The sequence below is a fragment of the Ixodes scapularis genome, unplaced genomic scaffold (assembly GCF_016920785.2).
Source record: "Ixodes scapularis isolate PalLabHiFi unplaced genomic scaffold, ASM1692078v2 PGA_scaffold13__105_contigs__length_92229423, whole genome shotgun sequence".
In the NCBI taxonomy this organism is placed as follows: domain Eukaryota; kingdom Metazoa; phylum Arthropoda; class Arachnida; order Ixodida; family Ixodidae; genus Ixodes; species Ixodes scapularis.
The window spans coordinates 60,255,834-60,280,261 of record NW_024609839.1 but is presented as its reverse complement, the minus strand read 5'-3'; the positions used below and the strand labels follow the sequence as shown (position 1 = coordinate 60,280,261).

At 45.7% G+C, this 24,428-nt stretch overlaps 1 protein-coding gene across 3 annotated transcripts in view; it reads right to left on the bottom strand.

Annotated features, from left to right (window-relative positions):
• Positions 1–3,383: 3,383 nt before the first annotated feature.
• LOC8027230 (probable protein phosphatase 2C T23F11.1) overlaps positions 3,384–24,428 on the bottom strand; it is a 29,478-nt gene continuing 8,433 nt past the window's right edge. For all 3 annotated transcript variants that reach the window (XM_029993753.4, XM_002407591.5, XM_029993754.4), the window contains exons 4-8: positions 13,259–13,324; positions 11,672–11,887; positions 8,442–8,525; positions 6,737–6,882; positions 3,384–6,312 (exon numbers count right to left, since the gene is read on the bottom strand). In XM_029993753.4, the coding sequence (XP_029849613.2) occupies positions 5,929–6,312; positions 6,737–6,882; positions 8,442–8,525; positions 11,672–11,887; positions 13,259–13,324 (896 nt within the window). In that variant the 3' untranslated portion in view covers positions 3,384–5,928. The remainder of the gene's footprint in view (positions 6,313–6,736; positions 6,883–8,441; positions 8,526–11,671; positions 11,888–13,258; positions 13,325–24,428) is intronic.

Genomic DNA, 24,428 nt, shown 5'->3' with positions numbered 1-24,428 from the left:
GCTCGGACAGTGCGAGGTGGTCGGCATTTGGGAACTGGCAATACAGGTTAACAGCCCAGGTAAAAAATCTGGTCGTCGGTGAAGTACTACGATTGCTAGCTAGTATGTTCAACGTGCATCATGCAGTACCGATTACAGGAAGTCTTGTACGACACTCATCCAGATTAGAATGGGCGGGGATGGGGATTGAATCTAGGAACGATTTCCGGGTTCCGTAGCACAAGCTTTTCCTCCATATTTTCCGAGCTGCATTGAACTAATGAATTCTACCACCGGCTTGTCCCACTGAGCGAAAAAGCAATGTATATGGCCATAAAAATATGATTGAGCGGCACGGGCCGCTCAATCGTATGCCCAAGGACGACATCCGGCACGTAGCCAGGATTTTGTTTCGGGGGGGGGGGGGGCCTGCCCATGACAAAATGCTGTATGAGGGAGAGGGGAGAAGAGGCCCAAGTAAAAAATTTCGAGGGGGGGCCTGGGCCCCCCCCCCTGGCTACGTGCCTGCCGTCGTCCTTGAGGTCATTTTAGACCTGTAGGACGACCTTGTCCCATTACGCAAAAGTGGCGGCGGCGTGCCCGAAAGATGGCCATAAAAACGTCGTCAAGCACACGCCACTCTTGCTGAAGTGCAGGAGCGTGATGTCGCCGCCGGAGCACCGTGTGCGAAAGGTGCACTTCGGACTTCATCTGTGCTCGTTGTGTGCTTCGTGCATTGGACTGAGGCGACTGCATCTACATCTACGGCCTCGACCTCGGCAGCAGTGTCTACATCTATGGCGGCTTCCGCAGGCAAACGTGGCTGCCCATGCAAATATGCCAGTCTCCGCGTCCTCTCCAAGGTCGCCCAAGAGGTCCTCTAGGACGTCCTCCTTGATGTCCTTGAGGTCGTCCATACTTGATGTCGATCTCTAGGACATCGTCCTAAACTTTAATGTGTAGAAACATTACTCGAAAACATTTCTCCCGTGGAACTATAATGCTTTTGCCTTCCTACACGTTAGCAATCTTGAGTGTCCTCCTGTAATTTTTACCGATGGCAAGCGAGCAAATGCCCAATCCACTTGTAGAAACATCCTTCGATGCAGGAGAGTTCTTATGGATTTAGGTATAATGACTTTCTGTTGACCTTTAAAAAAAAACAAAAAAAACAACAAAAACAGCAACATTCAATTTGGAGTGAACTCCAATAAACTAAATTTTCAGCAAGAAGTTTACTCCGAGAAGCACCCTCCAAATTTCATGAGAAATACACTCCGAAAGCACGGAACCCCAACGATAATAGAAGTTTGTTGTAAATTTGAAAATATTAATGGTATGCTTGTTCGGCAGGCTCCCCACTTCCATATCCGTGCTAACTGATAAAAGTAGTAGCATAAACACATGTAATCGGTAACTTTAGGTGTGGACCACGAAAAGTGATCTAGTGTTTTTCTCTGGAACAAAACATTTTGTTCAAGTACTAATTGTTGAAATACATCTTAAATTCAAATAAAAAGAGCTTTTGTAATCTAATTGTGTATGAACCTAAAATGAAACACAATATTGGCTACTCTTTGAAATGGAAATTAAACCTTTCACATAGGCTAGATACAGTCGAGAGCATTTTGGTGGAAATTTCCCCTAATCCTCGAATTTGGAGAAACGAAAAATGGTGACCAACGACACTTCCAACTTGGCAGGCCACCATAGCCGGTCCTACAAGCAGAAGGAGCGCCCTTTTCCTTTGCACGCTGCTGCGCTGCGGCAGAGCGAGATATGCAGGGGAGGCATCTGGCTGTCAGTCCAGTTCCAGTGGCACGATTCATTCAACAGGCGGTGCAATGATATTCAATTGGAATGTTTTTCACTTTATACAATCCTACTGGCACTGATGGGATTGAAAAATAATCGCACGCGACGCCACTGGTTGAGGAACTCGTTCATTGCGGTAATTTCAAGGACAAAAGCAAGCAATTTCATTCAGTCTCTCGTTCACAAAACCTGATGACGTAGCAGGGCGGTCGCGGTACCGCCCAGTGACGAGGTTTGAATACAGCTCATAGATTGGACCTGAGCATTGTGTGAGCACTCGATTTGGGCTCATGATAATCTATAGCTCGAGAAGCATTTGAGTAGTAGCCCGTGTCCAATCGCTGCAGTGACGACAATAGCTGAACCATAACATTGTCTTAAACTCGGTGCATGTCCTGTGCCTTGCCAACCGCAGCACATGGCTATGATCAACATTGGCAGTATGTGATCGGCTCCAGATCATGTGCCTGCTTGTTCTGGCTGCGACTTGAGGGGGTGAACGCTGCTCGCTTTTCTTAATTTTTCCCCGAGACTTCGACTGCGTGGGGTGGAAAACGAACGGGTGTTTCACAGGTCATTAACGTCGGGGATCCGTTCTAAGCGGTATTTGCGCGAAGTACAAAAATCGTTGCATCGCCCTTTTAAAATGTTGCAGAGTAGGCACACCATGCCTTGTGGAAGTAGCACAGACCGTGCAATTTGCAGTGTCCATTTTGTGGCAGTCGCTTCTTTGCAGTGCACCGATGTAGTGAGAAGCGCACTTGACGGAGCTAGCCAACCCCCACCAAAAACAGACCTCGAGCAATGAGAAATATTGTGCAACTTTCTCCAGTAGTGCCAGTTTGATATGATTAGTGAATAGAGTAGCGAATGATTCTAATCCAACGTTGGAATTTTAAAAACATACTGTTAATTTGTCAGTGTCATTCAGATAGCATATTAGCTGAATAGTATGTTATTCACAAATGCCTACTGTTGTCTGCCATGACCACCCGACTGTGTGGTGTAGCAGATGGATATATGAAAAATCCCCTTTTGATGAAATGGAGCATGATGCACATTCCGGCACAAATGTAGCTTTTCAATGCTCTACCACGAGGGTATTTAAAAACAGCTGTGTCGCTGCACAACTGTAATAATCTGGATAAACCAAGACATCTATATCTATGCTAGGAATCTTAAAAGTTAGCACCAGAAAGGTGCAGCCAAGTAACAAATCTGCACTGTGGAAATACAAAAAGAAAAATGCCTCGCACAAAACGAACTGTTCTCATGGATTGCCAGAACCCTTTTGATGCAGATACAATTTGAACTGGAAGTTTAATATCACACACAAAAAAAAGGCAAGGTATTACACAATTTTGCAATACTCTGCTTAGAAGGCCCTTTTAGGGGTACTGCATTATGAAATAAAAAATAATACAGACTTCATTCCATTGTTTCTGTCAATGAAACACCAATACTGATTTGTTTGATGTGGCCAGTCACGAGGCAACTGGTACAAAACATTCTCACCTCTGCTGCGGTAGTGCTTTTGTTTCAGCACTGCATGAATTGACACAAGTCGACAGAAAAAGAGTAGACCAGAGTTTCCATATTTAATTATACTTTATTAGTATGCCTATTTCTTAACTCATAAAATATAAATTCTGTGAAAAGCGAGTGAGGATCAGTTAACAAAAAGAAAAAAAAAACAAGCAATTTTATTTCTAAATTGAAAGGAAAAAAAAAAGAAAAAACTTCCACAATTTGAAAACCTAAACATACCCCAGAAATAAAAAAAGGGGGTCTGGCACACAAACTTCTGGGGAAAAAAATGCCCGTAAAAACCAAATAAAAACACATGTGCAAGAATAAAAAAAAAGAAAAAAAAAAAGACAGACACTTTTTCTCCGAACTGGCTAAAAAAAAGGCTTTGGAGATAACGCTCTATTTACAACTGACTTCGGCTACACTGCTGCAATCTGCTGTAAAAAAAACATGTGCATATATACATGTATGTATACTGTATTATTTACCAAGTCTCCATGTACTGAAAAAAAAAAAAAAAAAAGAAATTAAATCATACAGGTTGGTTGCCACCAAGATTATGCTATTATCTACAAAAGAAAAACCTGCACGCACAGGATGCTGGTTTCGTTACACTTTTAATGGGGGGGCAGCAGCGGTCCCGTGTCGGCTATACTCTGAGCAGTTTGTAGCGTTTCAAACACAAACAGAAAATTAAGTCAAGATTGAGGTTCAGTTTCCCATTTTTACGATCCCTGGGGAGGTGAGCTATCGTACCCTTACACCCCATTCATTCCCCAGCTGGCGGTGAGCTGGGAGTTACGCACTCACGAGACCGACCAACCACCTCCCTTTTGTCGCCTGACCCTGCTCCGCACATGGCTAGGTTCGGGTATGCGGGCACGTGACGAAAGTTGAACATATGGCTGGTTTAACGAATGAGTTGCTTCTACCTCCCCGTCAGCTTGGGGGTGAATGGAGTATAGCTTAATCCTGCACAAAAGTCGCAAGTAAAAAACGACTGCAATCGTTTCCCAGCTTTTGTAAATAAACGGGTTGCAGCCGATGCTTTTTATAGCGGCGCAGCAACGATCTTAAATGGCCATTGCAGAAAACAGGGCTTCAAAGTGAATTTGAGAAGCAAAAATGATCCCTATCGGCGACCTTTAAAGCAAAAAGGACGAAAATGGCTGCTTTATACTGCAGTCTTAAACCACTAGACAAGCAAATAGAAACCACATTCTTCTGTGCAACCTGGCAAATAGAGAAGCCACTGGTGCAAACAAATTTCTAAATTGCCAGTTTTCTAGTAAGATGACGACACCACATACCAATAGGACAAACCAGCTAGATCAGTTCCTGTATTCCAACTAAACTCTGCAAAAAAAAAAAAAAAAATTAATATTTAATGTTACTACTACGGCACTGTGACATTAAACAACAACTCCGTCCCAGTGTTGGGGTCCCTTTTACTTTGACAAACCCGCCTTCCGCCACAACAAGAATGTGTTACATGTGCACTCGAGGTATCACCTGAAATTTAATTCACTGTTTTTCGTGCTCGTGTACAATAAACCGCACAAACTGTAACATGCATGTTTCTGTTAAAGCAACAGTTGTGCAGTTGACGATTCTGGCATGGGACGTCACGCCTCAAAAGCGCGCGACAAACCCATTAGCATTCTCTAATGAAGTCGTAAATCTACACATTGGTAAGGGTGCAACATGCAGCTAGAGAGCACGGGATGCCCCAACTTGGCAGACGACGGCAGTACCGACGATGCTCTGAGAAGGTTGTTTACAAGCTGACCCGTTCAGTCTGATGTTGCTGTCAAGCTTCTCAAGAAAGAAGAGACCAATCTCACTTTTAGCATCCATCAAAGAGAAAAACAAGTACACATAAAAAAAGTGCAGTAGCAGACGACACGATCGAGGCAACTCTCCCCACAAAGCAGACAAACGAATGTATCTGCCAATCCCCTTCCCTCCCCTAGGCAGAATGCAAAATGCCATTTTTCTCCCCTCACATTTCCCAAATCAACACTGCAAAACACCGATAAGAGGTATCACCAGACCCGTTTACATCGTCCTTCCACTCTCTCAACAGTAGGAAACCAGACGATAGTGCTGTCTGCCCAGGCAGTGTGGCTCATGCTCAGGTGCAATGTCTTCTGCTTGAACAGTTTTGTCTACTCAAGCTGTTCTGTCTGAGAAGGCGTCTGCTCAGGCAGTAACGTCTGCTCAGAGTCATCTGCTCAGGCAGCCTTGTCTGCTCAGGCAGCATTGTCTGCTTAGGCAGCAGACAGGGTCAGCTACTCAGACAGAGTCGCCTGCTTAAACAGTAATCTGCTCAGGCAGCGTTGTCTGCTCAAGCAACGTTGTCTGCTCAGACGGTTATCTGCTCATGCAATGTCTGGTCACATAGCGCCTTGCTTGAGCAGCACTGTCTGCTCAGAAAGTCCAGTCTCGTCAAACAGAACAACTCGTATGGGCAGACGACGCTTAAACAAGCACTCCACCTGCCTTTCCAGCACCATCCATCACAGCAAGCACTTGTCCTCGCCAAACACCCCTTTGACGCCTCCGCTCCCCTCAGGAAAAAAACGGCGACGACATAAGGAATCATCACGCCACTGCCATTTCCCCACCGCTCTCCCTGAGGGAAGCCGGCGGCGGCGTCGTGTCGGGCAGCGTCGTCGTCTGCTTGGGGCCTTCGTCGTCCGCCGCCACGTCCCCCTGCCTGTGGGCGTCTGCCTGGGTGTTGGGGGGCCCTTCGTCCCCCTTGCGCGTGGTTTCTTGGTCCCCAAAGGGCGACTGGAGTCGCACGGGGCTCGTGGGTGGCGACGGGGAGCAGGGGATCACGTTGAAGGGACGGGCACACCGGCGCGCCAGTTCGGCATAGGGGGCGCCGTTCAGCAGGCAGACGAGCACCACCGTCATGTTGTCGCAGCCGAGGCCGCCCATCTGGCAGTCTGGAGCCAGGCACCTCGTCATCAGCTCTTCGCAGATCTGCGAACAGCAATGGTAATGTAGAGGTGGCTTCCTACAATACGGCACCTAGAACCCGTCTCTGACTGGTGTTTATCACCCTCAAAAGTGGTCCCTCAACCTGACGACATCATAGAAGAGTCACATTGTCACCTGCCATGATCCTGGCAGTGTCGCGGCAGCCGTGGTGGATTTGGCAGGTACCTGCTCTGCTGCGGGTCGCTCTCAAGCTCGACAGTCACGTTTGCTCCTACTTTTTGCCACGACCTTTAGCACTATCTATCAGGATCACGACATCCAACACGACGCGCCAGTTTCCGAGACTCAATTTTTTGCCACTTCGGGACCACTCTTAATGCACGGGTGGGATGGGACGCCGAAGCGTCGGTCGAAGACGCATTCTGGGCACTTTCGTCGCGGCAAACAACATTAACCGGGCACAAACCTGTTCGGGCTCCATCTGGTCGGCTATCCTGATGCGGACGAATTCCACCACCTCTTCGTTGGAGAGGACGTCCCAGATTCCGTCACACGCGAGCAGCACAAACTCGTGGTCCGGTGTCAGGTTCTTCACCACCACGTCCGGGTATGCTGTTCGCGCGTCGGAGAGGATTGCGACGCAAGAAAGAACTTGAACAGACGGAGCGAGGAACCTGAATGAGCTAGCAACTAAAGGCCTGTTCGCACGTGCACAGCAGTGCAATCTCAGCCCTATTAATCGGTGCTGGAACGATCTTGCTGATGCAGTGCCTTCTTTGTGCTGAACTAGTGATACAGCATTAACACCGTACCGATATGGTACTAGTCATGTTCAAGTCAGCAATGCATCCGCACTGTTCTTATTGTTGGTTTAGTGCTGCGCTGCACAAGTGAACTGACCTTAAAGGGGCTGTGCAACAATGTTTGCACTTTGGTCAAATAATTTTCATAGTTGTTCCCTGTCATGTCAGGATTAAAGAACTGAAAACCAATTTTGCCTGCGCACAATATTTTTTTATTTTTTTTAAATTGTCAATCAATTGACGTTTTGGGCACCTCCAAACCCCTACTGAGCTCTTACACTGTCTTCCGAGTCACATGCGCAGTGATGCGTTTCCGGGTGCACTGGGGACACAAAGAATTTGCTTGGGCTCTCTTTCATAACCTCCAGCACATGCAGCCTCTGCTTACGATTCACATGGTGACCTTGAAGGTTGGTCCAAGCGATTAGGAGGGGGGGGGGGCAAAGCGCTTCCTTTGCTGTAAGGCAGTAGCAGTAGTAGTAGCAACGGGGTGAGGCTCAAGAGAGGAATTGTTCCTTCCACCTCAAGCAGATGGCACCACTAAAACTGATTATAATACAACTTTGTCGGTGATATGAGGTTTTTGACATATTTACTCGTGTAGAAACGACGATCCTTGCTTCGCTACTAGGCAACAGAGTTGCGACATTTCAAAAGAATGGGGCAGCTTCTGCATCCCTGTAGCTAAGATATAGTAAAAATTTAAAAACTGCAAATTCTTTCGAAGTTAAAACGTTGCATCAAGTCGGAGGTCTTCGGGCAGTTTACAAAAGACCTTTCCGAGCACTGAAAAGCTATTGAATCATTTAATTCGAAAAAGAGAGCCTTTGGGGAAAAGGTCATGCGAGGAACGACGACGAAATGGTGTTTTGGGAAACAATTCGGGAACGAGAGGACAATACGAAGAAATAGTTTAAATATTTTTGGCCGGTCACAGACAGACAGAGCTAAGAAATGACGATCCAAACGCGCTCCAACGAAGGTGTTTAGCTTACGAAGCCTCCCATTTGGCCATTCTCATAAAAATTTGAGGGTTTCAAGGGCACTAAATGCGGCACTCGCATGTTTCAGAGTTTACAAGGATTCTGGGAATGCCACTGCAATCATGTTGCTCCACATCGATATCGTCGACTTGCAATGAATCACACTGCAAGTCAATTTCTAAAGATGCTTAAAAGTTTGGGTAGCAAACTCTTCTATCTCGCCTTGTTTGTTTAGAGATTGCAACTTTAAGCATCTTTGAGGTTTCGTTTCATTTCCGAGCCGTTAGACGCCGAACAGTTCGGGGTGGCATCTAGAATTTCGGTGCAAACGCCTTAGAATTCGTCAGAAAAGGACAACTCGTTTGTCGTGAGGCCGACCACATACCGGTCACGATCTGCTCCTCGGGAGATTTCTTCTCGTTCTTCTTGAAGACAAAGTCGCCAAGAGCACGCGAAAGTGCCAGGTTGCCTGCAAAACCGAGGGCAAGCACGATAAACTCAACCGAGCTGGTTCAGTGCGCAATTAAAATCACATATTAAAAAAAAAAAAAACAAAAAAAAAAGCAGGCTTGGCAGGGAGGGTGACAAGCCTGAAAGCCTGGAGCTTGCTTGTTTAGTATGTTTCATACTCCGTTTCACAATAACTTGGCAAAGTGTGGAGGCTATGGCTCCCGCAGCTCAATAAGAGTGTTGGAGCAAGGCACGTGACACCACGTCAAGGGAGCGTTTGTGTCACTGCGCCACATGCAAGGCCCGGAAGAACCGGCTGTCATCTGCTGGACAAGAGTCATCTGCCGCGAAACCAACCAAATTCGGATGAACGTCCACTGCCGTAACATCTGCCGCCTGCTAGAGTAGCGAGCTCTTCGGGAACGGTTCATGAGACAACCATACGCACAATTTATCCGCGAATTTGTGGCAGGTGCTAATGCCACAAAGTGGAAGCGGTAGATTTGAGGGCTGGAATCGTTCAAACATTGTTCAAAAGCCACGTTGTTCTCGGAAAAAGGGTTACTTTGAATTAAGTATCATTGGAAAGTAATATTACTTCGTGCTCTTTCCATGTTGTATCGATAGAGATGCTTTCCCGCGAGTTCAATTGCTGTAAAAAGAAAAAGAAGCCTGGAACTACTTTTTGTAGCAGATGGCGATGTTGCTGTGGCGGTAACGAGGCCTCCAAGCCCTCCATTAGGGAGTGTCATCATGTGTCTTGCTCCGATACCCTTATTCGATCGCAAGGGCAGCCGCCTCCACAGTTCGTCAAGTTATCGTCCAACAGAGTATAGGAGAAGAGCGCTGCTGTATGTTTGATCACGTGATGTGGTCCGCAGGAGTGACTCGCATCTGAGCTCAATCCAGATTTAAGAGATGGAAGCAAGCTTCAGCCTTTTGTAGCAGGTCTGGGAGCAGCAAAGATGCCCCTTTGGAGCAGCTTTGGAGCAGTAAAAGCTCCGATTGGGAGCAACAAGAGTCGAGTTTCGTAGCGGCATAAGTGAACCTTGGAGCTCGTCACCCAGGTCAAACTTGGGGTTATAAATGCGGAGGTGTTTTTCTATATAGAAAACTATCGGAACGAAAAAGCACCTCAATGTAATGCTCCTGAACCGTTTCCAAACATACCCTTTCCCTAAATATAAACCAGCCCATAGCATAAAGAAGCACACAGCGTAATTGCAATTTATCTGAATGGCGGTTCCTCTTATGGATTTCCAATAGAAGGCAGTCAACAAAAGAAGCACAACTTAAGCCTCATGAAAACAAAACACTGTTCCTATTTAACAACCCTAATCACAAGTTCCATAAGTTGAAAACAAAACCATTTCAAGATGCAATGGTATGGTATGTAATAAATCCAAATACTTTCTGATTACATTTTTTCATTATTAGAAAATATAAATGTTCCAAGTTCTTGTTTAGCAAACACAAAAGTATTCTAACACTCAAGTTAACAGAACACAAATCTACTCAATCTGATAAAAGTACAAATGCAAAATATTGAAAACTTCATATCATCCCTGCACATACATATGCACTTAAGCCCTTACTAGAACAAGCATGACTGAATAAAATAGAAAAAAAAGATCGTCTAGGAGTTTGTTAAGAAATGTGACCGACAAAACATACGTGTTTACAGATGAGGCAACCAATTACCGCTTTTATTGTTACGTTTAGGACAGGAATAAGGAGCGCGGAAGTGGTCTCAGCAAAAGCAAACACTCTAAAGATGCAAACAACAAAATAAAATTATGCCAAATGTTTGTTTAATTTTGTAGAGTAGCTATCGCTTTCCCCAGAGATTAGACGATAGGTGAACACAAGCCAGCAAGCTTCTAGGTATGTTTTATCTACCATAAAGTCCTTAAAAAAAAACACAAAAAAAAAAAAAAAAACGCCAGCTCGAAGTGAGAAGATAAATGGCAAAAAATATAGGGCAATATTCGGGGAGGCAATTTAAAATTTTATTAAATAATTGCTAACAAGCACATGGAAATTCGCTATGCACTCCCGTCACGGGCACGGCAGCAGAATGCCGACGCAGCGCATTTGCACTTCACAGTGCACGCAAGAACTTGCTACGAACTCGGATGTCACGGGAACCGACACTGTGCGCGGAAATCCAGGAAAAAAAAAGAAAACGCGGGAACGAGTTAAGAATTTGCATGTCACTGGAACAGACACCGCAAATTGCGGACGCTGCAGATTCGCGCGTCGCGGTGCGACAAGCACGAGGGAACCTGCGGCGAACGCGCTTGTCGCACGTACCGATACTGCAGATTGCCAAGTGATGTTTAGAAATTTTTTTGTTATGAATATTCAGCCCAAAAAACGGGATGGGTGATTTCTTGGGGACGAGCGTTCATACGAAACTTTACGGTGTACGCAATTTAATGCATACGGTATTTCGAATACACGCAGCCATGCTCGGCGCCCCCGTGCAAAGAAAATAATTAAGTAAAAGACGAACTGATGCTTTAGTACTTCTGACAAAGCCACCTACGTCTGTCCCATTTTCAGAGATCAGACACTCGCGCGCCGTTGTTGGCTGAGCACTAACGGCACAAAGCAACGTACCCAAACGAGTGCTTCGAAGGAACTGGTACGGAGAACGGAAATAAACACACGGCTTTTGTCGTGTGTTGTTAATATTTGTCCAAATACAGTATATTTCTGAACAATAAAATTGTTTACTTTTCCTCGCGTTTGAAACGGACGACTTAAAACACCCAACTCGTGCGGTTCTCCCTCGTGCTGCTGGCACTCGATAGCTCATCAATATGAGACCATGAAACGAAACGGAATACTGTTTATTTACCTGGTCCGGAATAAATCATTATCATTCTCGTTAGATGAAAATAAGCACTTGGCACCTGTTTTCATCAAACAAAAATTAACTGCTTTAATACACTTAAAAAAAAAAAAATAACACCTCTTTTTAGGTTAGTTTTGGCGCTATTGGCACAGCGAAAGTGGATTGGCGCTATTGGCGCAGCGCTTCTGCCCGAGACTTCGAGCGTGGCCGACATGACGTAGGCAAAACGGCGATGTGTGAAAGAAGCTTCAAAAGCTGTAGTGGTGACTTTTCTGTAAGGCCAGGCACGCGCAAAACCGACTCACCGTTGACCCTGTTGAACTCCACCCAGCCTCCGGCTGCAACTATGCGCCGCGTCTCGGACTCGTTGCTCGGCTTGTGGTCAAACGAGAGCTGTTGCACCTGGCCATTGACCGATGCGATGGCGCGCGAGTCGCCCACGTTGCCGCAGTACAGCTTCCCGTCCTTGATGAGCACCACGACGGCAGTGGTGCCCGCCAGCTCGTCCTTCATGCTCTCGTCTGCACGGAAAAGAGCGCGGTTAGGCGCAGCGCCGGCCAGCCGAAGCAGACAAGGCGCCTAGGACCCGTTTCCCAATCAATGCGGGTACAGTAAAACTCCAGGAAGCTCTAAATTTTGTTTGAATTATGAGAGGTTTGAATTATCATAAATTCATCTAAATACAATGCAAGATGAAATTACGATTTGCCATGTGAATGGCTACACATACAAAGCAGATATCTCATGATTTCCTCTATATAGGCCTACTGATCATAAGCAGTTACGCCATGCAAGGAACAGTTCTGAAATGTATGCATTGAGTTCATTTATCTTTCAAAAAAGTTGTTTATCGTGAACTGTTTAGACAGCGCATGACAACTCAAAACAAAATTAAGTTTGTTCCTCAAGCCAAGAAGTTGTCTAATGTGAAATATTAAGCAGGGGGGGGGGGGGGGGGGACACATGAGCAATGAAAACGGGCACCGCGCGACAGTTTTCATAGCAACTTGCACGGACGTTGTGACGTGGGGTATGCCATGCCACCACGTCACAGCACCCGCACAAGTTGCAATAGAAATTTCCGTGTGGTGCCCGTTTCCATAGCTCATGGTGCCCTGCTTGAGCCCCATTGAGCACACTTCTCACCGAGCACCAATGCGCTGCAGAGAAGCAACACCCGCAGAAACAAGCTCCACAAGTGTTGCCTTTCTGCAGTGCAGCGGTGCTCGAAAAGAAGCGCACTCAACGGGACTGCGAGAACCAAAAGTATGAACTGCACGAAAACGTCATTTCGATTAAGTGGCTTATGAATACATTAAAAACATAGGGGGACAACCAAATTTTTTTCCATTTGTTTGAAATAACCAGAAGTATGAAATATCTGAGTTTGAATTATCGCGAGCCTACTGTATCTCTCTCCCCGATTTACTCCCCCTTACGAGGAATTCTGAGGTCGCGTGACCGGCCACACAAGGGGGACAAGGAACTAAGGGTACCTAGCATTCCAGGGAAAACAGCCGCCGCGATTCCATCCTCGCTTCAATTAATGGAGTCTGATTTCGAGTAGAGAAAAAGCCTTAAAATGTAAGTGAGACAAGCCTCGTTCACTTACATTACAAGCGACGTGTAGTTATTTGTGGGGAAGGTCTTGTCGAGCGGAATGGAAAGGAAGTGACAGGCAAGGTTTACATCTGTCGAGGGGAATAGGCTGAAACGCTGGGAACTTCCTCCCTACGGTGTCAATCACATGACCTCGAAGTCCCTCCTGCAACTGTTAAATACCCGCCGGGCGAGACAACCGCAGCGATCAGCAAACCGGCCCGGCTAGGGTGTTCCTCTTTTAATAAGGGATGCTAGTCTGCCCATTTCCAAGTTTGCGAGGCGGGACTTACCCTTCAGCATGTCTGAGTCGACCTCCAGAAATCCCTTCTTGATGGCTTCTACCACGTCACCTTTCTCTGGAAGGAACAGAGGGCCACACAATTGGTCGCACATTTCCGTATTTACTGCACATGTGGCACGTGTTCGGCTTTTCAAGGTCGCGTACCTTCCCCGACTGTCCCCGCAAAGTCGACGCTCCTAAAAGTACCACTTGCCTAGTGGCTGCTACAGAAGTTTCGTAATTTATGCTCTTGCAGTGGTGATACAACAATAAGATTGCGTAGAGTGTGCCATTATTAACTGTTGGGAATTGAAAATGGCCTCCACTGGCCATCCGTTAGGCCCACTTCAGACAGCGCAACTTTTCGAGCGATTTCTGGGTTGCTGGCAGGTTGTTCCCTAGCTTTCCCTAGATCGACATGAATTGCCGAAATCGGGCCCGGCTCGAAACGGACAAGCAACTCTAACAACTCGGAGACGCTTGAAGCGGCAACAGCCAATCAGGGACGCAATATTTTCACGTGACACCCCTGTGGTGGTGATGATGACAGCTAAAGACTTAGCTCTGGTTTGAAATTGATGGTTTTTGGAGATAAACCTTTGCAGATAGATGATTTAGTATTCTCAACGCCATTCAAAAATATAAAACACGGTTTTAGCGCGTAGCTGTGCGTCTAAAGAGTGCAAGAAAAATCAAATTTCATGATGATGATGGAAAGTTGTAGCAATTTGGTTGCTGCGTGTGAACGCGGGCGGTGCGTGTTGCTGTTGTTGTGACGTCAAGTTGCTGGGCAAAATTGCCCCGTCTGAAGCGGGCCTAAAAACCAATTCTCTGCGGCCCGCTCTTGTGGACATCCAGTTTCCCTGGCATGAAGAAACTGTGTGATACCCCACCAAAACTTTAATTCCAACTCTCTAAACAAAAAAAACAAAAAAACAAAAAAATTGGGAGAAGTAACAAAGGGAAATTAATCTTCAGTCCTTTGCTGGGACAAGCCCCAGCAAAGGTCTGAAGATTAATTTCAACCTCCTGGGGACCTTTAAACATGCACCCAAAATGTGGGTTGTACGTCAATAAGCCTTCGTCAAATTGCAGGCACCTTGTCTTTGATTCAAACTCGCCACCTGAAAATCCGTAGGCTTAAAATCTGCCTCAGAGCCAAACAGTACACAGACATGTCCTAGTGTACTGCAGGCAAATGCCATGTGAAAGAGACTAAAGCTTTTTCAAGGTTAGGCAGAGGAAAAAAATGCCGACTCCCTCGCCTGAAGAGAGAGTCAGTCTCTTTCCTCAATTATTTATAATTGAGCAAAGAGACTTTCCTCGGTTATGACATAAAACAGAGAAAAGAAACAACACTCAAAAGGGTGGAAATATGGCAGTTTTAACGTTTGTAGGCCAGGTGGCACAAGTTGCCACCCTTTACAAAGGGTGCACACACCATCCATCCATTCAGGGACAAAGAGATGAACCCCCCGTTTTTGTGCACGTACAACACCATGTGAGCTTTCTTGCAGTGCCCCAAAAAAAGGTAGCCCATACTCAACAGTGTCGCATAAGCAATTCAAAAAGCGATGAGCCATTCTCTTAGTCCAGCGGACCACATATTAAGCGGCAGAGCCCCAATCAGTGATTGGACACTGCTATCCTACCCAATCATGCCCACCAGACAACACATGACCAGCAGCAGTAAGTAAACTGGCTTTATTGCACAAAGGAAACTGTGCAACACCAAATGTTTAGTGCCTGCCAAAACATAGCACTATCAGTTTGAGCCAGATGCCGAAGTTTCAAAGGTTTCGTTCATCTAAACCCGTTTTCACCTCAAGGAAAAAGCAAGCTTTGTGCATTGCTCACACGTGGCGCGAAGTAGTCCTTACGTGATTTGGTTGTCGGAGGTGAAAGCGAGGCTTTTGGCGTTCGAAACGTGCCCGTCTTAATAAGATAACATATATCTCATCTAAAATTTACCTGCATATATCTTTGTTCTCTACATAAAGGGGAAAATCAGTAAGGCTCCACGAGAAGCTGGACTTTTTTTACTACGATTCTCGAAGTGAAAACTGCTATCGTTCAAAGGTTGTAAGCGATTTCCTAAAACTTTAAATGAGATAATAGTGCTTAATCCTGGTAGCCGACACCATTAATTTTCGAGTGTTTGCGGGCTTTGTCGGCCGCCATTTCCGCATCCAATTTCAAAAGAATCGCTTACAACTTTTTAATCGGATAATGGCAAATTCCAAAACTTTGACATCTCGTCTGAATCAGCAGCGTTACATTTGTGTGGAGACTGAGTCACTAAGTGTTTGGCAATGCATAATTAATTTTTGCAGTGAAAAAAAAAAAAAAAGGTCAAGATTATTGTAAATTGTTTTTGGGGACATCTTGTATCCAGAATAGTTCCAGTCCTACCACAAACTTTTGCATTCTCTACTGAGCCGGCTCTCGGATGACCTGAAGTGCCTGGTCTGACAATTCTCAAAGGGGAGATAAGAACAGAATGCTTGGAAACATCTCCCTATCACACTACTCCAGTGCCAACCTAAACTTGAACAAAGATATATAAGAGTGGGCTGACCCGTGGAATGCAAGCAGACAATTTATTTTAAGGGGAGACACTGCTCTTCCGAGACAAAAGATAAAAAAAAAAAAAAAAAGCAGACATTTATTAGGCATTTATTAGGCAGTTATATACCCTAGTTACACAGGCGCTCTTAACTGTCATTAAGCGAACGAGTTGACTCAATCACAATCGGCCGAAGTTACACGGCGGCACCAACTGTCATCGAGCCACTAACGATCACCGAGTTCAACTGAGCTGGCCTACCTCAGTTAACTGATGGGGATTTGCTCCAATAGAGCTAAAGATGGCGGCGTCCACTGCATTGCCGCCGATAGCCAGCGCCAGCGAAGCACCTACTATTGCAGGAAATGAAGAGGTATCTAGGAAGTATCATAGCGGCAAATATTGTCGGAAAAGGTATGCAGTGATGTGATTGGCCTAAGCCATTTTGGAGCACCTTTTGGAGCAGCCAAAACAGTGTTCTGGAGCAGAAAAAGTGGCTTTTGGAGCAAATATTCTTAGAAAAATTAAAATATTTATTTTGAGGGCTGGACAAACGAAAGGCACTTTGTGCTTGCTGTGTTATGACGGAACTCACCATTTGTGTTTTTAGTGCCGAGACATCCCACAAGTGTACAGTGTAGGCGTTGCCGAGCAATTCCGAAAAGAACGCTTGCCACCGTTTTCCCGGTTCCCGACGTGCCAGATTTTCGTTGAAGTAAGCGAACGTAAAACAATGGATTGAAAGCGTCCCGGCTGGTTCTCTGTCCTGCAGTCATGTTCACATGCACGTGAGGGCGACTTCAGCAAGCTTGCAGTAGCACGTGCTTCGTCACGCGAGCAGGGACAACGGCTGTTCAATCGAAACCGAAACAATGCCACTCCGCTTCGTCGCCAACTGGATCCCAAAATAGTGTGCAAAATGCAACTGTCCAGCATTCGACAAAAAAACAGTCCAGCGGCGCGTACTTGCCAGGCCAGCAGACGAGGTACAAGCTAAATACAAAGAAAAACAGAACCTGAGCGCATTGATGCATGACATCGCGAGCCAGGGTCAAAAATGTTTTGGAGCGCCCTGAGCAACGACTGAACTCGAGACAAACAAGTGCGCCGTGTGGGTTCAGCGTGCAGACATTGCCTCCTTTGCTTTAGCTCACTTCTCCGTCACCAACCTCCTTGTGCGGCAGATTTTTCACGTAATGGGGTCCCTCTCGAAAGAAAGCTCGCAGAGAGAAATCTAGGTAATAAATATTTCAACAAGCAGTCTTTGAGTTAAAGAGGGATTTTTGTAGTATAGTACGATTTGAACAAGAAAAGGAATGTCGATGAACAAGTTTAGAAAACACCATATCTGCAGCGACGTGGGGACGGCAACACCCGACGTCGCAAGACCACGGTGACAGTGGTCACGCGAGCGTTTCGGCTCGCAAAGTAACTCTCGTTGCGCAAAAACGTGGTTTCCTTCCACAGCAGGACGGCATGGCTGGCACCCGGCACACTAGAGACGGAGCGTCCGCACACGCCCGCGTCTATAGCTGAGAAAGTTTTAAAAAGACGACGCGAGACAAGATTCCCGTGACGACGAGGGCAATGAGGGCGCGAAACGCGAGACGGCGGCAAAAACCATACAAGACTGAATGGACAATTGATGCTGGGTATGTCGGGCGGCTGCTTGCGCCACCTATGGCTCATGCATGCTCAATTACGGTTCCCAGTTTAGTTTCGGTTTTGAAAAGCGACCGAAATTGGACTTTTGGCACAGGCTTGGCGCAGATTAGCCATATTTTGGCAAAATGTAGCAGGATGTAGCAGGGTTAGCCCCTTGGCGCAGTTTGGCGCAGCAATCACATCACTGGATATGATTCGGGGCCAGAGCTGCCGCTAGAAGGATCATGACATGTTGTGGAAGCCAAAGCTCGGCGAGGGCTGCCAATGCGATGTTGGTGCCGACAAGACTTTCGTTGTGTCTCTCTTATTTGAATTTGTGTGAAACGTTCTGATTAGAGTTTCTTTACTCTAAATACAAAAAAGAAGTTCATGTTATTTTGTTTTAAACATTTATAATGAATGCAAAGTATGCATATAATTCACTTGCATCACTTAAAAAAGAAGGTAATGACATCAGATCTGGTTTTGTTTCGGTTTCAACTACGTCCCTTGACGCGAATCTCAACTGGGATTGTTAGGCCTATGTACCGTGTAAGACCAGACGACTTAGTCGAGCTCAACTTTATTAAGCCAACAGACGACTGTTGGCTTAATGACAATTGAGAGCGCTAGTGTAACTAGGGTATTAGAATAGCACACGCTAAAGCTTTGCTTACGCAAAGAACAGCGTCATTGCCACTGCGCATGTGCCAAACGCTAACTGCAATTTGCACTTTCCGTGCTCCATTTTTCAAAAACTGTGCGCGTACGCAGAGTCTTCGTGCTCCCCCAAGAAAAATTTGTGATGAGAAGTTGGCTAAGCCAAGAGGCCATGACGAGCACAGTTAAAAAATGGCGGCTCCCAGGACCGCGGCTGCAGCAGCTCTGGCGGCGTCGTGAGCATGACATCAGCAATGTGAGTGACATGCTCGCGACTACGATTTTCAACACAGGACGACATTGCAGCATTTCGCGTGTGAAATAAAAAAGTTACAGCATCTTGGTGGCGTTGCAAGAGCGAGATGCTTGGGCTTTTGCATCGCGGTGGAGAAATGCTATTCTAGAACTTTCTTGTGGAGCATGCGCTATCGCAGACACTAAATTTAGCACTAGTGTGCACTAAAATTGCTTCATTATTCCAAAACTCCCTATTATCTTGCCATGAAGTATTTTCGTAAAATGAATCTTTATCCTAAAATACCAACTTGAAAACAGAGTTTGAAAACAGAGTCAAATCAATGTGCAATTATTTCAGAATAAACTATTTTTTACACAATTTGCTAGTATTTTATGGAAGCCCTATCTCCACTAGCACACGTCCTATCTTAAAGGGGCGGTGCAACAATTTGCAGGCTTTGGCTAATTAATTGCGGGAATTGATCCCGGCCACATATAAAACGAAGGGCCGAAAACTATTCTTTCCTGCTTGCCCTAGTTTTCATTTAAAAAATTGAAAGAAATTGATATTTCTGGCACCCCTCAACTCAACATTGAAGCGGCACCAGCTTCGCCTGTGACGTCATTCGGAGTGGCGTTGGTTTCCGGTTCGGTTCTTCTGGCTTCCGTTTCCCCAGCGCTCGCCGGCTCGCCGGGCTCGCCGCTCTCCCGCAGATTCCCGACCAACATGGCGGCATGGGCGGACGGCCTGAGCGACGTCGAGCGCAAGATGCTTGCGTATAGCAAGTCTTGGACTTGTGCGGCGGGCAGTTGACGCGGCGGGCAGTGGAAGTCGAAGTCGAGGTCGAGACACCACGATACTACGGACCACGACCAACGCACTCCGTCGAGCGAGGGAAAGACAAAACGTCCGGGTTGCTCGTGTAGCCGCCGCAGGCGCCTCGGGCGTCGACGGATGACGGCGACGGCAGGTTTTGTTGACTTGCGGTAGATGGCGCCACAAATAATTCATACCCTTTTAGCGGCAATATTAGGCTTCTGAAGCATTTCTGCATGCCTAAACAAGATTTTTTAAACTTAACCTTAAATCAAGCTTACAATTGCCTAACACTATCATTTACAAAAACCACTCCGAATGACGTCACACCACAGGTTCCATTTGCGGCCACCATGTGGCCGCAGGTTGGGAAAAAAAGCGTTCTTTATTTTGCGATTACCCAGCGAAATAGAGGTATTTTGGGATATGGTGGCACTTTTTCTCCTACTTATGCGGAAGTAAACAATATAAAAAATACAAGCTGCACATTCGTTCAGCGTTAAAATCATTGCACCGCCCCTTTAAAGGGCAACTCTGGCCAAAACTTAAAAGGAAATAAATTACAGGTATCGCTTTAGTGACACAAGATACGACCCCAGCCAAAATATTACGTCAAGAAGACGCCGCATTCCCAACTAATGCCAAAAATAAAAATGAGACCCGCTGCGAGCCGCTGCTCCTTAGCGGGATACCAATCGCTAAAGCAACATTGGGCCGTGACGTCATGATCGTTCTCCTTTTTCCCCCAGTGCAGACGGGTGTTCCCGCTGCGCGGTCGAGCAGTGCAAAGTGCGCTTCTTTGAGCCGCTACCGCCGCTACTTTGGCTGGTGCTTGGCGTGTTTAGCTGTTGCTTTTATCTGTAGCCCGTGTAGCTTCGACACATCCTTTTGTTTATTTGCCTGTGAGGACTCCAAGGCTCGTTTTAGCGAGCAACTCGGTGCGCACTCGCGTGCATCGTGGTGTCAGAAGGACCAGCCCAGCTGCAGTCGTGGGCACGTTAATGCTAAAATGTAACAGTGTCACACTCCGGCAGAAAAGTAACCCTAGTATAGTTGCAGTTTCAAAATTGAAAGAGTAACTTGCAACAGTTACAGTTATTTCGCTAAAAGAATGCCAATACTTCGTCACTATTTTACAAAGAAACATGAGAAAACATTCCAAAGGAATGTTCCTTTTGTATGCCTTTAAATTAGCATAGATTTCTCAAAAGACATTGTGTTGTTCACGGTAGTGAATCTGAGAATTTTGACAAACTAAGATTTTCTTATAATTAATATAAACACGTTTAGTTCCTCCCATTTCAATTTTTACCATGAATAGCTCCTTGAACAAGATCATAAGATGAGGCAGTATCCGAGTAAATCCACTATATGATAAAAATTTAGAGTTTCTTCTTCAGCTAATTACAGGAGATTTTTATTTTTTTTCAAATTTTCAACATAGCAGATAGCTGGTCGATGAAGAACTTTAAAATAAGTGCGACCACCATAAGGTATGCACAAACACAACAGCAAGCACCCCGATCTCGTATATATCCAATCATGGTGCCAGTCTACAATCCGCCAATTCTAATTTCTAATTTCTTTGATGAGGCAAAATTGGACGGAAGCAATAAAAATTGTGCAAATGTGAACTCCACAATAATATAAGCCATACCTCGCAATCAGCTTTGTAGATGTTTTCTTATGCCACTCCAATCCACTCATCGTTTTCTACTGTGCGCGCACAATCTTTCATGAAACACTTGGAGAGCAATGTTGCGGCAGCATTCCTCCGACAAAATAAGCCTCGATAGAGGTACAAACAACCACTGCGTGTAGAATTCAAAATGGCAGTTGTGATCTTTTCTCCGCCCCTTCCTAACCAGATCGAACAAGCTTGTGCTCCTCCATCTCACAGTCCGAAATAGAAGAAACCACCCGGAAAGCCCACGACATTAGTATCCATAAATCAACTGATGCCAAGTGCCCCTGGTCCCGGCCAAGGGTGGTCTTTCAATTTCAAGGAAACAAACACACAAGCAGAACGACGCAGACGTTTCAAGCGAATACTCTTTCTCAGGTAACGGTACCCGAGGAGGGACAAGTGTGCGACGGGCAGCAAGACCGGTAATTGGGTTGTAAAAAAAGGAAGGGGGAGAAAATGGACCTGAAGTCGACACCCCGCAAGAGTGCATCTGGAATTTGGACTATTCAAATGAGAGGGGAAGGAAACATACGCTTGGAAGGAAGAAGACGAGGTTCGGAAAATAGGTTGAATCGTAAGCCTGCGGGCATTTGGGGCGACAATGGCCAAAAGCTGTCCTCTGCAAAAAGAACTCGCTCCCTCCGCCGGACAAAAGAAAAGAAAAATGCTTTATTGATGCCGCGCTTCTGTGTACGCTGTGGGCAATGTACCATATACGGCTGGTGCGGACACAAACATTCCCATCCTCCCAGTTGGCGGTACCAGCTTGGCCAAGCAGGGTCACCCAAAATTTTGTTTCTTTATATTTTTATTTTTTTTTCTCCTGCCCCAGACAATTTCTGCAGCAGTTCTTGCTGTGCCCTTCCCGTACCAGGACTTGGGACTCTCACGAGTTGCGAGACGGTTTGATGGTCGTGTTTGCAATATTTTTGCACATAAATCTGAGAAGTAACTGTAATGACGTTACTTTTTAGTTACTTCCAAAAATAGTATCTCGGTTACAGTTAGAAGTTCTTTTCACTAAGCGGTAACGAGTTACAGTTACAAGTTACTGAAAAAAGCAACTAGTTACCGATAACGCGTTCCTGGTAACTACTGCCCAAGAACGATTACTGTAAAGTTCCGAAAAAACGCCCACCCAAAATGAAGAGATAAATGGTGAAAAACATGGGTTGGGCTATCTTTGGGGACGCCACAGCAAAACCTTATCAAAAGTTAATAACAAACACCCTGGTAAAGGCTACAAACCACGTGACGCGGGAACTGATGCTGCAGATCGCGGACATCGCAAATTCGAGTTTCACAATACGATAAACACGTGGGAATTCGCTACAAACTCCTGTGTCACAAGAAAGGATACCGCAGGTTGCGGACGCAGCAGATTCGCAATTCACGGAGCGAAGGACCCGCGCAAACCCGCCGAGAACTCGCATCTCACAGGAACGAATATCGCAAATCGCTGACGCAGCAGATGCAAGTTTTACGGAGCAATAAACACGCGGGAACCCGCTGCAAACTTGCCTGTCACGAGAACCGATATCGCACGCGCAGATCGCAGACAAAAACGCACGAATCCGCTAGGGATGCCACAAACTTTTTTCGAATCGAAGTTTCGATGATCGAATCAAGCGGTTCGAAAGGTTCGAAAGATTTCGATTTGTCTATATCGTAAAATTCGACGGAGGTCGAATTTTCGAACTTGTTAAGCTAAGAAGTTCGACGCTTTTCGAACCGTCAAACTTATTACGCTAAAAAATTCGATCTGTTTCGAACTTTCGAACTTATTGCGCTGCAAGGTTCGATGCTTGACGAACTTTCGAACTTGACTGACCAAAAAATTCGATGAATTTCGAACTTTCGAACTTATTTATCAAGAGAATTCGAAAAGTTTCGAACCTTCGAATTTTGAAAAGTCAGAAGTTCGACGAACTTCGAACTTTTAGGGTAAAAGTTCGACGTTCGTCGAACTTCGAAAGACCGGCGGACGGTTTCATTTGATTTCAAGTAGTGGGGTACATTCGTAATTTTTTTTTTCTCGAACTTTTACACCCGCTGCTGCATTCCTTACGAAAGACGATGTCGTTTATTTCAATGTTCTGGCATGCTTAGGTTTAAAGAAATAAATCCCCGAAGGGGCGAGGAAGGACGACGGGTTTTTGACGATTATCGTTTGTGCCAGATTTGAAGCACGCTGCAGCCGGAGCTATTTATGGTAGATATGTTATACTTTTTTTAAGAATGATCTATGTATAGCCTAGGTAAGTGCCGTCTTAAGATGTGATTATTGTTATTCAACGTGAGTTTCGAAGAAATGTCCAAACATGTATCTGCATGCAATTATGTCCTAAACTTGATATTTATTTTCGTCTAAGTTGTTTGAGGTATCGCATTTAAATTAACACCACAGACAGTACATATCGTTGCCATCGGCAGAATACAAAATAATATATTTATTGTTTTTTCACGTTAAGGAATAAATTAACTCATGGGAGAAGATTTCTAATAGTGTTCAAGTTCAGCCCGTCATTAAAAGAAAACTTTTTTTTTTTTTCGCTTCACGTTCCTTCGACGTGTTTCTTTTAGCCTGTACACATTTTGGTAAAAGAAACTTGTTTCGAAGTTCTGAACCTCTGAATATGCAAGAATAGAACACTTCCGACGAATTCTTGATAGTTTTTTTTTCTCCTGCTTTTTATTCCCGCATTTATTCTTTTTTTTTTTTTTTTTTGTTACTATCGGCACAGGTGTTTAGGTCGAAAAGACAGCTTTGAACTTCCGAACCACTAAGCATGTGACGAGCAGTGCCTTCTGACAACGAGTTTCTAACAATGACCATCTACGCAACATTTTATGCAGTGAAGAGCGACAGTAGCTATACACGTTTGCAAGTCCGGTCTTAGGGCGCCGCCATCTTCCTCAGTGGGGTGCGCTCTTGGGCGCGGCCATAATCCGATTACGACGCCTTAGCAAGGCTTCGTAATCGGATAATGACTCGTCCAAGCGCACCCTAGTGCCACTAAATAAATGGCTCTAGCGCACCCCAGCCAAGCAAGATGGCAGCGCCCTGAAGCCGGACTTGCAAACGTGTATACATATGCATAAATAATTTCAGATTAAAATAAGCTCGACCACGCCCTCTTTCCCCGTATTGTTTTCTTTAACAGTCCGAAATACCTGCAAGAGAAAAAAGAAGGCTGAAGCCCCCCCCCCCCCCCCCCCCCGCTACCCTCTTCCGACGCCACTTGTATGGTAGAACGCTCCTCGACCTCGAGTTGTGTCGGCTTTTGTGCTTTTTGCGAGGCGATTCCTCCGTCCCAGAAAATAAACCTCCAGGACAATTACAAACTTCACTGGATCGGATTACTACCAGCGTGCAAGGGGTGGCGAGCTAGTTTGCCAGGTCGCTTCAAGGTTTTCCTTCTCGCCCCTGGCCGTTTCGAACTGGATGAGTCTCGTAAAACAGTGTGTTCGTGCAATCACTACTGCGTGATGCACGTTAAAGACCTCCCCCGGGGCTGGCGGTCACAATTCTGCACTGGCAAATATTCTAGCACGTCCGGGACACTCGT